The sequence below is a fragment of the Mytilus galloprovincialis genome, chromosome 6, assembly GCF_965363235.1.
Source record: "Mytilus galloprovincialis chromosome 6, xbMytGall1.hap1.1, whole genome shotgun sequence".
NCBI classification, from domain to species: Eukaryota; Metazoa; Mollusca; class Bivalvia; order Mytilida; family Mytilidae; genus Mytilus; species Mytilus galloprovincialis.
In genome coordinates, this window is record NC_134843.1 from 96620072 (window position 1) to 96639362 (window position 19291).

Genomic DNA, 19291 nt, shown 5'->3' on the forward strand with positions numbered 1-19291 from the left:
TTAGATATCAGATATTTTTTATTAATACAATATCTGATGAAAAGTCTTACAAGATTACATGAAAAAAACAAGACTAAATTGTAAAAAAAATTACAGCAAAATATTTCAAAATTTACATTCAGATCTTGTAATTTTATATGGATATAAAAGTGTGTATAGTAAAAGTACAGATCAGCAAATAATACTATGTGTAAATACATTTACTATACACTTATTATGATAAAAACAAAACTTGAAACAATTGTTTGAAAAGGAGATTTTTGTTCATGGACAAGTGCTACTCTATCGTTAAATAGCATGTGATCTATTTATACAAGATAAGCTGTGTTCTATTTTTAAAGTCTTTTTCTTAAATTAATCATGATTATATCAATTTGTAAAATCATTATTTTGTTTTGTTTATGACACTACGATAAAATGAAGGAGACTTTAATATTTATAAGTCAGTTATTGAGTAAATAAAAGTTGTATATTTTTTTTTATATAAGATTGATGAATTTGTTCATGCAAAGTAATCTCATTTTCAGATAGATAAAACATTAATTATTTATTGGCTAATTACCATTCCTACTTTTAAACAAAAACATGGTTTTTACAAGAAAATGCTTTCTTTTCAATTTCTGTAAAAAAAAAATACTAAAATTTAATTCTATCCTAAGAGTTTGTTCTCAGCATGCTATACAATGAATATGAATTGTTCTTTAAGAATACATAAATGAAAATTAAATATTTTACAAAATGTTCTATGATAAATGTACAAAAATTTACAAAATGATACAACAACAACATTGATTGTAATTCAGAAGTAAGTAACCTTCAAATGACCTTCTAAATTGTACCCCAGATCATGAAAATTACAGAATACCAATTATCTGGACAATACTAATTCAGCATTGTGTGCTAAACAATGAAACAAGTTTTACACAAGGCAGTGACCAAGGAAATGAATAAAACTGATATGTTAAACGATAAAACAACCTTTTTTAAAATATAATATTTTGTACCATTAGCATTTTTTTGTACTGTGAACTTTAGTACCCCCCTAAAATAAGCAACACTGTAGATATATTTTGTGTCTAACCTTCTTACTTAAACTTTAAAGAACTTATCCTGCTTGTTATCCTAATAGTTCAACTTCCCAACTTTGATGTGGGGTTGCATATAATGCTGGTGCCTATCTAGCTTTCTTTTCTTTTTAAACACAACATTTTTTCTAAACATTTTCCTACTGCCAAAATTCAAATACTTAGAAAATCAGGGATATCATATGAATGAATAACCTAGTAAGAACAGTGATGGTATACAAAATATAATAAAATGTTTATTGTAAAAAGGGACACAACTCTTTATATACACATAGACAGAACTTGTACTTACTGTTCTAGAGAAGCAGTTTATTTACAAAATAAAACACAAACATAGTAACTAGAGATCATGACTATCAACTAAATCTAAAGATATGTAAAAACAATAATGTATAGATATCAAAATGACCAATATGTACATGTGTATGTAAATTCACACTATATCAAGTACACAACATTTGCTTATTAATGTTCGACTGTATTTCAAACCATCATCAAATTATAAGACTGCAGTTACAAATTCATTTACCATAATTGATATCATTTCACATCATTTTTGCATTGCTGAAAACTTAATTAGTTTTTAAATAGTTTGATTTATTCCCTTTAGTGTGGTAAACATGTTAAACAAAATTAAAAATAGAGCTTCAGGTTTCTCTATATTAAAGCCAAATTGATAATGATTTTGGAAAAAAAGACTTGTGGTGTTTTTTTCCCAGTAACTTTATGTTGAAATGTACAACATAGATCACTTTGATAAAAACTGCTTTAAAAAGAGAGAACACGTGCGAAATGAAACATTTAGAAATTTTAGAAGTTCTCTCATTTGGAATAATATACTGTGATCTTTTGTTTCTATTATTAATGTAAAATTATCATGAATATTGTTTAAACCCAAACTGAAATATTTTATCCAAGTGTTAAGTTTAAAATTTTGTAATGAACATATATGAAATTTCAAATGTGTTTGATTTTTATGTTAAACTAGGCCACAAATATCACAATCAGATTGAATCTACTGGAAGCCAATCATATTCATGACAATTGATATCATATTGCATTACTCCCTACTTATTAATATAAAAAAAAAGGGTTAATTCAGTTTAACCATGTTAACTGAATAACACTAAAGCTTTAGTCTTTTTTTTCACAGTTACAGTCAATAAGAACAACATTTATGTCAACTTAATACAGATCTTTCTTTGGTGAATAAAAAATGTATCATAAAATTGATATGAAAATACAAATGTAAATGTTTCCATATATTTAAGGCAATGTAAAGCACTAACCATGATCAGCTGATCACAACCGGATTTCACTGTGTAAAACTATCTATTCTTCATAGATATACATTTCAAAAATTTCAAAAAACTGTCACATAAAAAAAAGGTGAATTTGACTGTTACAAACACAAATTGTTTGAACTTCTAAATTTTTTACTGTCTTTTTTATCACTTGCATTGAACAGCGTTGGAAGAAAAGAAAAGAGTTTATTTTTTGTAGGATCATTCTTGGTTATTCTACATAGGCCACAAAAACTATACATTCTGGTTTCCTACCTTGATGCATTTAAAAATAGGGAACTTCGGTAGAATATCTTTTTTTATTAATTTTACATAAGACTATACAAGGAAATGGTCTGCACATTAACAGATCTAAATATATGTATAATTATTTAATATAATAACTTAAAATGTCTTTACTTTAAAAGCGCTAAACCAGAAATGTCCATAAACGTGTTAGGGTAAGCATGAGAAATTAGGGTAGGTATTGAGGCATTGTAAATTAATTTTTTTTGCCTTTGTAAAAAAGTATGAACTTTTTTACATGCTTACAGACTTTAAAAGACGTATAGAATATTAAAAAAATGCAAACAATAAATAAAGCTAAATTTTATTGGATAATTTTCAAAACTCGCATTTTGATTTCAGTATTCAACATTTTAATATCTTACAGCCTATTTCAACATATGAGAGTGAAAATATGCACTAACCATGCATTGACTAACATGAATATCAACTGTTGTAATTTATATACAAAATTGAGTCCTGGTATCTATGATGAGTTTATTTATACCTACATGCATATGTTGTATTGTATACAAAGGTCAAATATTTTGATTCACAAAAGCTGTTTTACATCTTATAAATGTGTAAATACTTAATTGCGTCCTATGTATGTGTTTTTGGTAGAAATGCATATTTGTACCCCAGGACCGTACCTTAGTCAACCAAATGTGTCTCTAACTGGGACAATATCAACCTTCCCGAGTTCAAATGTATTTTTGGACTTGGCACAATAGCTGTAAACACGTACATTATAATTTAAAAGCATATCATCATTAAGATATTCATTATACAGCAAGTTGTATTAATGGCACCTTCTGAGACTTATATAATAGTAAATGAAATATACAACAAATTATTTCGTTCTTTCTTCTCTTGAATCAAATCTGTAATGGCATTCCATCAGCAGTTCATACGATGCTAAAAATGAAACTGCTACATATTTTCCCACATCATTTTTAAGCTTGAACAAATCCCTATTCTCATACAGATGTTTCAGAATTCAATCTCAGAACAAACTTGTTGGTCTTTGGATCAATCACATCTTCAGTTAAATTAAAATGAGGCAGACGTTTAACAACACAAAGTAAAGAAACATCATTTTGCCGTAACTGAAATGTGAGATTATGTTCGATCTCTCTAGAGAGTAACTGATCACAAACTAGCACCCACTTTGTAACAGGTCTGCAGTCTTTTTCACTCATTATGATGGCACCATTAGGCATGTATCTCTCTACAAAAGCTTTCGGGCTCATATCGTAGTTAATACATAATGCAAGATGATTTAAAACATTGTCCATTGAATATTTTGGTTGTTGTCGTGTGATACGTAGAAATTTCTGTAGAGCTCTAGCCATTGAAGGAAAGACTGCTTGTGCAGCTTCATGAGGATCCATTGGAATAGCAGGACCTACAAAATAAGTATAAAATACAAGTTAACTTTTTAAAACACTTGGTGACAAAAGAAAACAAAAATATATCTTAACTTGTATTGCTGTCTCATTAAAAGTTACCCAGTCTACTTTTATTTATCTGGTGTAATATAACTGTGAAATACAGTCAAACCTGGATTTAGAAACCACTCAAAGAAGGCAAAATTGGTCTTTGAATATGACCAATAGTTTAGAGAATAAATATTTAATAAGAATATGACTACTCAATGAATATTTTTTTTAACTAACATGACTAAGTGGGTTAATAATAGCTGACTATGGGGTATGGACTTTGCTCGTTGTTGAAGGTTATACTGTTATTGTGACATCTAGTTGTTAATTTCTGTGTTATTTGGTCTATTGTGCAGAGTTGTCTTATTGGCAATCATACCACATGTACATCTTCTTTTTTGTATAAACAATTATAAATATCTTATTTTAACCTCCAGACAATTTAAGACATTGTAATGGACTGGGTGATATGAATTATTTTCAGTTGTTTCTGATGAACATCATAATAAGCTATAAATAGAATGATTAGAAAATTCAATTTTGATTCCATCCTCTTAAAACCTGAAGGGTGTGGTGATCCCAGTAAATACTCTATCTTTAATAAAGCAGAACAGCCAGAACTGAAATACATCTAAGAAATAGAATTACTGTGGACTACAGTACATTATAAAGCTCCTCATCAATGAACCAACAGTCTGGTTATAATTTATAAACTTTGTAATAGACTGGTAACCTGATCCTACAACTAATCTCCTACAAAATGTTTCTATTAAACCTTCTTCTTCATAATCAATTAACTTGGTAAAGTTAACATCAAATAGTATGGGGATCCTGTGGTTTTATACATCATATTCTTCTTTATGTCTATTTAAACCGAAGCATGTTTTCTACTTTCTATATTTATCAGCTGACTTCAAAAAATGCAGATGACAAGTTTTGCAGATTTCTAAAGAAGCCACATAATTTAAGGTGGTACCCAACACTTTCACTAAAATTAATTTGGCTCGTTTTATTTTCATAAAATTTTGTCAAAGTATTTACTTTGACACTTTAACAAAAATTTTAAAAAATCAAAAAAATTTGAACCACCCGTTTTGTCAGACAAGAGTGCACACACTGAAATGTCTCGCCTTCTTTACTAATCATTGATATTATGTTGATAGACCTAAATATAAAGCTTTATTACAACTGTCACATTAACTCAAGATTAACCAAGAAAACAAAACCTTGATCAATGAACCATGAAAATGAGGTCAAGGTCAGATGAACCATGCCAGGCAGACATGTACAGCTAACAATTCTTCAATACAACAAATAAAGTTGACTTATTGCTTATAAATTAAGAAAAACAGACCAAAACACAAACACTTAACACTTAGCAATGGACCGTGAAAATGAGGTCAAGGTCAAATAAAACCTGCGTAACAGACATATAGATAATAAAATATTTCCATACACCAAATATAGTTGATCTAATGCATAAAGTATTAGAAAAATAGACCAAAACTCAAAAACTTAACTTTGACCACTGAACCATGAAAATGAGGTCAAGGTTAGATGACACCTGTCAGCTAGACATGTACACCTTACAATCATTCCATACACCAAATATAGTAGACCTATTGCATATAGTTTAAGAAAAACAGACCAAAACACAAAAACTTAACTATAACCACTGAACCATGGAAATGAGGTCAAGGTCATATGACACCTGCCAGTTGGACATGTACACCTTACAGTCCATCCATACACCAAATATACTAGACCTATTGCTTATAGTATCTGAGATATGGACTTGACCACCAAAACTTAACCTTGTTCACTGATCCATGAAATGAGGTCGAGGTCAAGTGAAAACTGTCTGATGGGCATGAGGACCTTGCAAGGTACGCACATACCAGATATAGTTATCCAATTACTAATAATAAGAGAGAATTTAACATTACAAAAATTCTTAACATTTTTTTCAAGTAATCACTGAACCATGAAAATGAGGTCAAGGACATTGGACATGTGACTGACGGAAAGTTCGTAACATAAGGCATCTATATACAAAGTATGAAGCATCCAGGTCTTCTACATTCTAAAATATAAAGCTTTTAAGAAGTTAGCTAACGCCGCCGCCGTAGCCGCCGCATCACTATCCCTATGTCGAGCTTTCTGCAACAAAAGTTGCAGGCTCGACAAAAAATTACACTGGTTATATAGCAATCTGACAAACACCAATTTTGATCATTGTGAAGCTTAATATTCCCTTTACAACACAACGTAATTAAAACGTTTAGCTGAATTTATAGAGTTATCTCCCTGTAGTGTTAGGTACCAACTTAATACTCAAATGATATTTTAGTTTGCCTATACATTACAATGAAGAGTTTGACAATTTTATTAACCAAATAACTTTAAGTATCAACAGAGCAACAGAGTCTGAAGTACTTCCACCTGTAACAAGGCTGTTATCCCAAATTGTCATGACCCAAACAGTACAATTATTAGGTAGCAATGAAGGGCTAACATTAAGAACTTATACATTGAACAAGTGTAATTTTGTGAATTAAAAGAGAGTATGGACAAAAATTTTGAGCTTAAGTCTTTGAGCTTAAGTCCTAAACGTACTTGAAAGTCATCTGCTAGTTGGTATATCTAAGTCTATGTTTTATAAACAACAGCCAAACAAAATAATATGGGTTCACATGCTTATGCTATGGGAAGCCACAAGATCTTTTGACAACAAATTAGGTTTTTCTTAAGACAATAAATGATGTTTTAAGATGATTTTAATACATAGAATGAAATATTATGAATTGTTCTGTTCATTAACCTATTATTCATTTTTGCATCACAATATAAAGAAGGAACCATGTTTCTAAAATTGAATTTTATAAATCAATATCATCTTATGCTTCTAATTCTCTACACCATGCACACCGAGGTCCTATAAATGTATTGCCTTTCTGTAACATTAGTCATAGTCAGTATATTTTATTGTGAATCGTAAAAATGAAATTTAGTGTTTACATACACCTTTAAACATTAAAAAGCATAAAATAACAGCTTCTAAATTGCAATATTCTTTACCTAATGATATTTCAATATTGTATAATTTTTCAGGTCATAATTCAAAAGAAAGTGTTTACATATAACTGTTGTATGTAAACTATGAACAGATAAACTTCTTACACCTGGAAGAATCTCTGTAAAACATGTTTATTATACAATGTTTCAAAACACTCTTGGTGCAATAATCAGGATAATATTTACTGACTTAAGATCATGTACAATGTTACTAATGACAGCAAATTATTGCATTTTATATATACATATGCACCTATTTCGCATTAAACATGTTTTAATGAGCATTAAGAATTTTTAATTATAAAATATAGAGTTAGAAGATGATACATTTGTTTTAATTAATTAAAAAAAATACCCTTCATTCTTTCTATTGAATTTCAATCATAATGATTACTCCTTAAAAAAGTTGGAATCTTTTGGCTTTTTTTACCTACATTTGCATAAGATGTACCTAGAAACTTATGAATTACCTTGTTCATCCTGCATACGTTTGATATGAGTGAAGGCTTCCTCTGCAGCAACCATTAACCTTGCTTTCCTCTTTCTTACTCGTCTCTCGTACTCCAACTCGTCATAAAATCTGTCGTTATGACTGGCATCTCTTCTTCTAGAAGACTGAGAGGCAAATATTGCACGAGGACGATCTTGCTGATTCTGAGGTTGATTGTTACCATCAACATTATAAAACTTAAGACTGGTCATCTTAGCTGGTCTCTTGGTGATGTTTTCCAAATATGGATTGTAAACTGGAAAATCTCTGTGATATTGCTCCAATATCCATGCTGCTGCTCGCTGAATACTTAGTGCACCAATATTATAACATTTAGATTCAGCATCAGGGGATCGTAGGACTTTAACAACATACATAGGTTGAATTTGTCGGATTTCCAGTAAAATGACTGCTATGTAATGAATGAAGAGAAGAGCATCGACTAATGATACGGCAAACTTTACAATGTCATAATATGCAGTTTTCTTTTCTTTTAAAATTCTGACTCCATAAAACAGCCAGAAAGCAAAAGTCAAGATAAAAACTAAAAATAGAACAACTGCTCTAAACAAGAATACCCTTGGCATTGTTGCTTTGGGCTGCCTGAAGAATAGAGCTATTGTAGCAATACATAATATCAACAGTTTAAATGCAAAGCTGATTAAAAGTCCTTCACATTCAGGGGCACACTCTCCTGCCTGCCAGTTACTTAAAAGTTTAGGTAGCACAACCATAGCAACAGGGGAGAGAAATCCTATGACACTCAAGATTCCTGCTAGAGCAGTTCCAATGTAACGAGCACAACCAATACCAATGTTATCGTCAAAACTTTCTTTTCCAAATTTAGAACGGAATTCATCCATAGAAAATCCAGTCTCACTGGTGTTACCTAAAAAGAGTCCAAGTCATAATATTAATTTCTGATTACATTTATATGTACATTGTACAAATGTTGTAACAAACATTTGAAAAGGTACGTTTGTTAAGCTAAATCTGAAAATGTTTAGTTGGTATTAAATGAATGTCACTTCTGATCTATAAGCATAATATATTAATTCATCAACACGAAACCATAGACAAATATTCTTAGAATTCAAATGTGTAGTCAATATATGTCTTTGTAATTTCTCTATAAATCTACATGTATGTTTACAGCTAAGTACTTGTTTGTTTGTTATGCTGTTTGGTATATTTAGTATACTGATATACTAAGGAACACTGTTTTCAAGGAACTAGCTTTAGTCCATACTACAGATGTAATGAACGTGTGATGTATTATTAAATTTGTTAACTCATTGTTGAAGACCATAAAGTGATAAAAAAAACAGCCATCAGTGATTCAGTGGTTGCTTTTGTTTATGTGTTACATATTTGTTTTTCGTTCATTTTTTGTACATAAATTAGGCAATTAGTTTTTTCGTTTGAATTGTTTTACAGGGCCTTTTATAGCTGACTATGCAGTATGGGCTTTGCTCATTGTTGAAGGCCGTACAGTAACCTATAGTTGTTAACTTCTGTGTCATTTTAGTCTCTTGTCCAGAGTTGTCTCATTGGCAATCATACCGCATCTTCTTTTTTTATATCAAACGGTAATCCACATGATTTACAGATAGATGTACATGTATGTCTTATAAATTCATCAGACATCTTTCTTTTAACGTATGAACAACAAGTACACTCATGTAGCTAGAACATCCACCACACATCTATATCTGCTTAACTGGTTACCTGTAATAGCAGTTGTGTTGTCCCCCCAGTTGTCGTCCTGAGGAAGAATCTGGACCTCTACCCTCTCCATTGGGTCATCATTCTCTGATGCTGGGGTATTTATAGTAACAGACCGATTTTCTCTCTGGTCCCTATAACCACTTCTGTCAGAGGCTCGACTACTGGCTCTGTTTCCACCACCACCATGATGACGATGATGTCTGCTGCCATGACTACGATGTGACCTTTCTGACCTATCACTACGACCAGATCTCACAGATTCTGCACGATCATCCATTGTTTGACTGGATCTCTTATTTCAGTTCTGTAATGATAAAGAGCAAAGTAATATTAAAAGATCTATCACTTATGAGGTATGAATCTATCTTTTCCTAATTTGTAACAAATCTACCTTTTCCTACATGTCCTAATCTGTAAAGAAGATTTTGTACTTTCTTAATGTGCTAAGCCTTTCAGTATAAACATTTGTTAATAGAACTTTTCTATCCAAATTCATGTCAATATAACAAACAAAATGAAGAGAGTTAATCACTTTGTATTAACTGTATGATAATCAAAGGTTTCTATATTAAATGACTTCACCCACACATCAAAGTTTGAGGTGTTAATATTCTGGACAGGACATAATACCCTGAAGCTATTCTATTTAATTTTATTATTTTCCCTAGCCTATGACCATTAGACAGACAGTTCAAGTTTCCTTTGTATATTGTTACCTGTTACTTGGTATATAATTTCAAAACTGTTCTTTTTTCATCTTCTGCGGTTTAATACAGACAGATGCCTATAAAAATGATGTTTTAATTAGCCCCATACCGAGCATCTAAAGCTGAACATATTAAAGACATTCCATCTGCCTTTTAAATATAATTAATGTATTAGAGCCTTTTAATGTTAATGTTTAGAGTTTTCATACTGCAAAAATTATGAAAAAAATAAATAACTATTTTATTGATATCTAAATCCAAAGGCATATGTTTATGAATAATTAAATACAATGTAAAGATTTAAACTGGTTCACTTAATTTCATATGCATCGTGTCAACATGTTTAGTTATTTTGATAACTATACAAAATCTATGAAAATATTTCAGTTTTGCTTAGCCCCCATTTTACATTGGACAGGTTGGTACATCTATAACTCTGCACATGTTGTCTCTTTTTCTTAATTCAGCGTTCATCAAGACCATCAATTCTTGAGAAGTTTTAAAACAAATAAGACATTATAATTTAATTTATTCCTTTAAAAACATTGAATTGAAGTGCTATGTGTTCAATTATTTTAGTGGCAAAATTTTCACCTGTTAAATAACTGAAGAATTCTTTGTAAAATGACATTATAATATTGATAAACAGATATACCTACTTAAGACTAAATCAACATTTTCAGGACACAATATTGATTTTTCACCTCAATTGAAAATTTTATCAATTTTTGCATTGTATAAACCTGTTTAAATTGAATATCCTCCAAACTGATTCAGATTTCTGTCAATGAAATGTAAAATGTTTATCCAGTAGACAAATTGACAAATAAATTAAATATCTTTATATTGATTGGAACTTTAAGGTGTAATAAAGGTAGATAGGGTGACGAAATACCATCAAAATGGATCAGTATGGCTACACTTGCTGATCAAAGACTACAGTTACTTAGATAAACCTCTTTATAATGTTAATCTATCTAGTAATCTCCATTTGTAGATAAAAGTTAATGTTTCCATTCAATATAACATCTAATAGGATCTAAGTTCATATCAATTACACAATGATATATATACAGATATACATGTAGTTAACATTATTTATTTGTTAATTATGTAACAATTAGAATAAACAAAAGTTTACAGGGGAAATGTAACTAAATGTATGAATGACTACATCTATAATAAAACTACACAATTGCATAGTTATAGAGATATATAAATATAATTACAACAGGGTTTAAGCTAGGATTTAAAGGGGTTTAGTCACTTTTGCCCACTATGAAAATCAACCATTTTGTGTAACAGCAAGGGATCAAGGATATAAATTACTAGCTTCATCTTTGACTTTGTCAGATTTTAAAGACTTAGGCATGATTGGCAGTTATTGTATGAATTGACTGTATTGGCCCTAAGTATGAAAGATTCTGACATGGGATCTGCCAATTAAGTTCACAATTTTTCTTCAGTTAGTTCCAGGGGACATTCCTGGTCAAAAAAAGTTGGACAATTTTTTTAAACAAGGAATCAGTGAAGAAATTAACTTGCAACAATTTTCTCTTTTAATTATCTTTACAAAACGTCTGAATCGATATTTGGAAATCATTTCTAATAAGTTGGAATTGTAAAAAAACCCTTTTGGAATGATTATAATGACTAAGGAGGTTGTAAACAAATCAGGAATAGGCCACATTTACTATTTTCGGTTTTAAAATGAAACGAAAACGTGAAGTGACATATGTGTATAATGTGTGTATAATAAATTTAAAACGAGTGAGGATTCATCAGAAACAATTTTGATCAAATGATGAAACTGTACTCCTGGTTGTTGAAATGCTGACAGCCTGAATTTTTCAGGGGAAAATAATTATGATGGTCAATAATTATGAGGTTTATTAATAATTAACAGATTATAGTACCCTTCCAATGGAGATAAGCGGATTAGTTGTAATCACAACTTGTAACACCAGAATACACCAGTTTCACATTTAACTGCGCATGTCTAATCTAATTAGCAAAACTATGAAATCACGCGATAATTCTCGAGAGTTTATCAACTGGGGGCTAACGGTTGTAAGCAGTGACCATTAAGACTTGGAAAAACAAGCATCTGATTGAGTGTTTGCGTTTACATTTGGGTCATTTCTAACAACATGAGCATCATTTGAATTAAAATATAAAATTTATATTGACCAGACAACTTTAATTATTAACAATTGACACAATAAAAGATTTTAAAACGGACTACTGCTGTGTTGTTGATTGCAGTATTATATACGATCTGATATGCCGCCTGGCTTTATATTAATTGTACCTTTAAATGTAACGAATTCACGCTGAGATCGTTCACCTAACGGGAAGAATAAATTAGATAAATAAGCGGGGCTCACTTCATATACATAGTATAAGGTCATAAATTAAGAAGGCAATTAACACCTTGGCCATGTGGAATCCTCGTTTCACCTTGTATAATCTCACCAGGTGAAAATTGATAAAACGTACCCTTTTCTGTATATACAGTTACTGAAAAAGGGCGACCGTTTGATAATTCATTTAACTTTTGTACACAATTATTTCCTGTAGTTTGTGTTGCAGATCATTCTTTTCCATCCTGCCTAGGTCATAATTATTTATTAGGAAATTAGTCTAAGAATATTATTTTTCTACCCCCCCTCCTGAAAATCAAATGGTCATCCCCTAGTACAGATGTTTAAAATGTTAACCCTGGTACCTTATTAACACTGAGATATCATGGCCAGTGTGGTTAATGCCACTGGGAATATTTTAATAATTTAGGAGGGGGTCATTCAGCATTTGATCTTAATTTAAGGCATACATCGCTTGTTGTAAATACAGGATATTCAATTACTTTTAATGGCACGAAAAATGATAAAGTTGACAATATGTAGAAAATTACTCGCCCCGCTGGCACTGAACCTCTGCTTAGACGAAATCGATCATGAACATAGCTTAGAAATTAAAATGATATTGAATGCATTGTATTATAGTCCGATCTTTGAAAATTGAAGATGAACCTGTATTTCTAATACGTATTTTAAAACTGCCTTATATCTCACTTCATTTATATCACGGCCGTCTAAAACATCATTGACACAGAAATATTTGAAACAAATGTACATACAAATAAGCAGATGTGGTATGAGTGCCAATGATTCAACTGTCGATCAGTCCATGTCACAATGTATCAAAAGTTTAACAACTGTAGGTCAATGTACGGTCTTCAACACGGTACCAGGGCCCTGTCTACTACGTGTCTATTACAATCAATAGGAAAGTGTTCTATTAATGTTATATGCCATGTACGCTAAACAGGATAAAACGCATGGTGACTCCATTTTTTCTGTTTTTTTCTGAACGCATTTTATAAGAGCTATTTTCTCACATTTTACTTTGGAATTCTATCATTTGTTTTACCTTAAAAATGCCTCTGTTTAATCCATACAAAATGCTTCATATTTTCACAGCGTATAGCTTGAAAACACTCGGTGATCTATCATTGTGTTTTTCATATTGTTAGCATATCACAATAATTATGTACTACATCTTTGACAAGAGTATGTAAGGAAAAATTCTATCAATTTTCGTTGAACATTATATATTATACTCCCCTACATTGTACTACCATTATTGGAAATTTCGATTATTTAGTAGTGCCGGTATCATGTCCTTGTACCCATAAAATTTCATGCAAAAGTCACCATAACAGTAACCTGTATTTTTTTAAAAGAAAATTAAAAGTTCGAGTCTATGATACTAAACCTATATGTAGACCGTAAAAACCCTTTACATGCATGTGAAGAAGATGTAAAAAATATTTAAGAAAAACTGGAACAGAACTGAAATTAAATGAATTTCTGATGTTTAGGCTGTTTTCTCTTTATCAAAATATTTTTCTCTTTTCACGAAAAATCAAACTGACATACAGCAATGTACATAACGCAGTAATTATAAGCGGTTGATTTATTATTGTGTTGCTAAATATCAGTAGCCCCCTGTCACGTATGATATCGTTAATTATCGCGAGATTTAAACTCAAACACGCAGAAGATTTCGAGATCAGCGTTGATTAGTAGCTTATGTGAAACTGGTCTATTGTGAATGTTAATTACCTGGGGGTCATAAACTTGTCAAAAACATAAATACAGGTAGATTTATAGTATTTTAAGGCGAAAATATTTTTACACTTTCAAAATTTAAGTTATGAAATTGATATGAAATACTTACGTCAATGCGAAAATCGTTTCGTAAATTAGGAATGTGACAAGCGTTAGCAAAATCACTGACTACAAGACAGTGAAGACATATGCATGCATGTGTGGGAAAAGCGCAATGAATTAACTTAAAACCGTTAACACCCTTAAAAAAAATCTGTGTTTGGTGTTGCCTTCCCAGGCCTTGTACACTGTAGGGTTGGGTAGATAGATTATGTTTCTCCACAATCCACATTACAGGTTCTTCTATCTAATCCGCCTTCAAATGTATGACAAAAATTCACTTACTGACAGTTTTCCATTGAAAGATTTATATTTCATTAAATGTAAAATGTTAAATTCTCACAGGAAAAACTTTCTCTGAATTTTTCCCTTCCCCTCAGCTTTTCAATTTGTGAATTTATTCAGATGATTGCAAATAGGAAATACATATAATTATCCATTGTTATTTGTTATTTAGAAATAGGGAACATGTAATTACCACCCCAATCATATAAATGAATGACCACTTTATTCAGACATCTCAAATCTTCTTTTTAAACAAAATATCTATAACTGTCAAACATATACATTTTAAATACATTTTTGGCAGCACAATATATTTCCTGTTAATGTGATCAACCTTACGGAATTAAAAACACCTTTAATGTAAATAAAACACATTATTCCAAATTAAATTCAATAATGTTTGAACAAATGTTGAATATTGTGTTAAAGACTTACTTTATAATATGGGAGATTTAATTTAAAGTAGGTAGTATTACAAACTTTTACCCAACTTTTATATAACCTGGTAGTTTAATAAAGATCGAATGATTATCCTTATGCTTAATTTGCAAAAAACTGAAGGCTGTATTATCTGATGTCAACAATCATAAATGTGTACTGTATATCTATCTCACCATCCCTTCTTAAGTTCTTATAATTAACATAAGTATTGTTGTTTTTATTGGAAACAAATATCAGTACAAGCACTAATGATGTTACCAAGGGAAGTCGAGATCATGCTTAAAAGTTTATTTTTACTTTTTCATAATTTCAGAACTTCAAAAGAAATTCCAAACTATATGTCAAAGTTTACTTTTCATCAAAAATATTTATAAGTTTTTCAGTAAGTTTACATCCTAATGTCTCTACAGGGAGTTTTGTTGTTTTCTCATTTTCTCATTTAAACAATTAACCAATCTTAAATCTTAAAACAATAAATTTAAATAATAGATTTTATATGTCCATACCAATTGTTTGCCTCCAGGAAATTACTTATTTATAAATGTTCCTGCAAAAGTGTAGGCTGAGAAATTAACATATAGATGTAAATGTACTCTAGATCTTTTCTGGCTGATGTGTTCTCGAAAATCCCACATTTGTGATTTTAAAGTAAATATATATATTGGTGTTATCGGTCATGAAGACATTGACATTTCTATTGGTCTTTTCTAGGTTTGTCATAAAGAGAAGCTGATCAAGTTCAAACTATTACCTTTAAAGATGTAGTCTGACTGAAAAAGTTTATATCCTCATTTTTGTAAGATCCTTGCACTCTCTATACAGCAATTTAAATAATCTAAATTTGGTAATATAATCATGATTTGAGTATCAACAGATGTTTTTCTTCAATTAAGAAATCAAAAGACCCAAAGGTATGTGTCAAATCTAATAACAACAAAGGAACAGGTATGAATTTCACTCATTTATTGTAGTTAATTGAGATAAAACAATTACAAGGGCTATCAGATTAGGTAATTAAACCACCAACAGAAGGTCAATGAGTTCAAAGCTGTTTGGATTGGTTTATTTAATATGCTTCCCACCAACATAAAAAGATCATTTTACAACAAAATGTCATTATTGTGATTTATTATAAATCTAAAGTACAGTGAATATGAAAATTTTAAATTTCTGTAATAAATCAATAAAATTATGACTTAAGAAAATGCCTGTATATATATATATTTAAACATATATGTCACATATGATACAATTAGAAAAGTGCTCATTTAGAGATTCAAGTACAAATATGACATTTTTGTTCCTTTGATATTTGCAGATTTCTAAAAATATGAAATTACCAAAGCAAGCAATTGCCAGTCTAAAATTTGTACATCATAAAACACAAACATTAAAATTTCAATTGACACACATGTTGAATTTTATGTACAAATGTACATGTTTTATACCTGTACAATTTCCAAATTCAGATTTGTTTATGAAGAGAAAGGACTTTGCCTATTATGTACTGTGATTTCTTTTTATTTAGCCCTGTATATACATGTTTTTTCTTTAATTTGAACAACTTATCAAGCACTGTCAAGACTGTTCATTTCTTATGGTGTGTTGCTAAATTTTAATTTGTTGACAACTCTGGGAAAAGTTTACACTATTCTTTAAAACATAGACAAATTAGTAGATCTCAAATCTCATTTACAAAGTTATACATTATAGAACAATACTATTATAAGATCGAAAAAACAAATTAATTATTAAAACTTTTAGACACTTTTCAACTTTTTTTTGTCAATGACTGTATGCATTAAATATAAAAAAAATTTAAGGAGCCAAATCGGTTATACATGTTCATGTACCTCACTCCTTAAATTGAGCACTGAATGTATGAATTATATTTTGTACATATTAAAAAGAAGTACACACTGTTCTCACAAAAACATGATTTATCGATACACTTGAACAGGGCTACACAGTATCGTTTTTCCTTGATGAATCTAAACCTCCAAATTTTGCATTTATATCTTCAATTTCCCAATTAATTTGAGCCAAAATTTAATATAGACAAAAAACAATGAGGTTAGTCTTAATATTATGTTTCAAATCCTAAGCAGCTTAATATGTCAACTAGCAATTATACCACATCTTCTTTTTTATAGTTGATACTTTTCAACGTATTATACTTATAAATATAACATTAACTTTGACATGTATGGTCACTGCTGTTACTGGTATGTATGTATAAAGTAAATAACAAAGACAACAGTCATAAAGTTACTATAGATGACTGCACATTTCATTTATGATACATCTATATGCAGATAAAATTGTGTTCTGATTATCAAATTAAACTTGGAGTCATTCATCTGGCACCAAGTGTGTATTAATAATATTGACGAAATCCAAGAAACAGATAAGTACAACTTATGTACTTAACCTTTAAGAACTCTATCAGGGGTCAAAATGATCTCTAAATTGTATTAATTTAGAAGCTCAGAGCTGACCACAACAGAGAGTGGGATTACTACCCTAGAATTCAACTCCATCCTTGAAATTTTGTTTAAAAAAGTTTCTGACACCCTTGATTTGCAGTTAAATACCTCATGATTATTTAATTTGATCCAAGTTTGATACATTTAGAGATAATATTGTTGCATTAAAGTCATATTGGGTACTACTGATGGCACTTCAGGTGACAGAAGTCAAAATTTTATCATTTGAATTTTTAATTTTTCATAAATGAAAAAAAAAAAAAATCTATAAGATGGGCAAAAGATATATATCAGAGGGACTATACCGTACCGTATGGGGTTAAACTAAGGTTGGTCATGTAACTTATTTACTGAAACCCCTCATACACTTTTAATTGGCCTTGTAAATTATTTCTGATATATTTTTACATGGCAATATTATTTCGACATATTGTTGAATTTGCAAAACATCACAAAATAAATATTGTAATATGGGAATACTTATTTTTACCAGCTTTATTATAAAACTTAATTGAAGCAGATGTAAATGTTGTGGTGGTCAGAGAGTAGGGGTACATGTTTTTAGAAAATACTGTACATGCATGTACACCAATAACTGAGGGTCGTAAAAGGGGTACCTTTATGACGAATAACAGTAAAAAAAATCTTGCCAAATGACGTTAACAGTAATTTTTGGTGTATGACGATAAAAACATTGACTGATATTGACGAATCACTGTAAAATTTAAACCAATATGACGATAAACAGGTGCCAAAAATGTCTTGACACTTGACGTCAAAGGGCATTACTACCCTCACAACTGCTTCATAAATGATTCTGAGAAATTATGTGGTATATACATGTACTATATATCTATTACTCAGCAATACTAGTTGCAAGCAGGACGATGCTATAAACTACCAAATACGAGGGAGTTTTAATACATAGATATTTCTTTGTGTAGGATATACAGGAATATAGACTAAAACGACCGCGAATTATATTAAGAATTATGTACAATTGAAATGTTGTTCGACTACCGGAGTACCGCCGGTGGTGAATCACTTGAGATTGCTTGTAAGCTGAGGAGCTTCAAACTTTACTTACCAAAACTTCTACATAAATCTGTGACAATTAATGGAAACCTTAATCCACAATCCCATTGGCCTTAATGTCAAAGCATTGGATATTTCAATTCAAAATTTCGCTTTGTTTTCTAATGAACTATTCAAATTTCAGGAGACCATTTTGCTTTTGAATTTGCTATTGTCTAACCCACCCGCCAAAACTTGGAACAAAATAAAACGTATTCATTAGAAAATAACTCAAAAATAAAAAGTCGCCACCAGTAAAAAAACTAACCGAGAAAAATATAGTACAGCAAAAGGATGAATAAAATTAAAGAATGAACTGAAAATGTGAAATAATGATTTAAATATGTGTGGGACGTCAACAGAAGAGCTTCATATCCGGTTAAATGGGACTTCCGGTGCATCTTTAAAGCTGTCTGCAAAGTGTACACCAAGGGCTACAACTTAAGTTTTGAGCTGTTTAGAGAAGGCCGAACAGAATATCCAGACATCAAAGTTTAAGGTATTAAAAGAATTTAATGAGAGGAAATAAAAATCGGTCTATTTAAGCGTTGTCACATAGTCATAGTCATAAAATGTCAACCTGAATATAGGGGGGGGGGGGGGGGGGGGGGGGGGAGGGGGGGATTCTGTATCTGTATTTCCCACTTGTGTAATTAGGATGGGTACGTCACAGATTCC

General features: G+C 30.6%; 2 protein-coding genes across 3 annotated transcripts in view; one reads left to right on the top strand and one right to left on the bottom strand.

Annotated features, from left to right (window-relative positions):
- LOC143080851 (vang-like protein 2) lies at nucleotides 1-18952 on the bottom strand. 2 transcript variants are annotated; one of them, XM_076256919.1, is made up of 4 exons: nucleotides 18627-18952; nucleotides 9389-9692; nucleotides 7641-8549; nucleotides 1-4061 (listed from the first exon to the last, which is right to left on the bottom strand). In XM_076256919.1, the coding sequence occupies exons 2-4, from the start codon at nucleotides 9663-9665 to the stop codon at nucleotides 3634-3636; spliced, it is 1614 nt and encodes a 537-aa protein (XP_076113034.1). In that variant the 5' UTR covers nucleotides 9666-9692; nucleotides 18627-18952; the 3' UTR covers nucleotides 1-3633. The 2 variants fall into 2 exon arrangements, with proteins under 2 accessions (XP_076113034.1, XP_076113035.1); XM_076256920.1 differs by lacking the exon at nucleotides 18627-18952 and adding an exon at nucleotides 15805-15872.
- The window catches only part of LOC143080852 (uncharacterized), a 20343-nt gene continuing 20003 nt past the window's right edge, over nucleotides 18952-19291 (top strand). The window contains exon 1 of the mRNA XM_076256921.1: nucleotides 18952-19112. The gene's annotated coding sequence lies outside the window, so the exon portion shown is untranslated. The remainder of the gene's footprint in view (nucleotides 19113-19291) is intronic.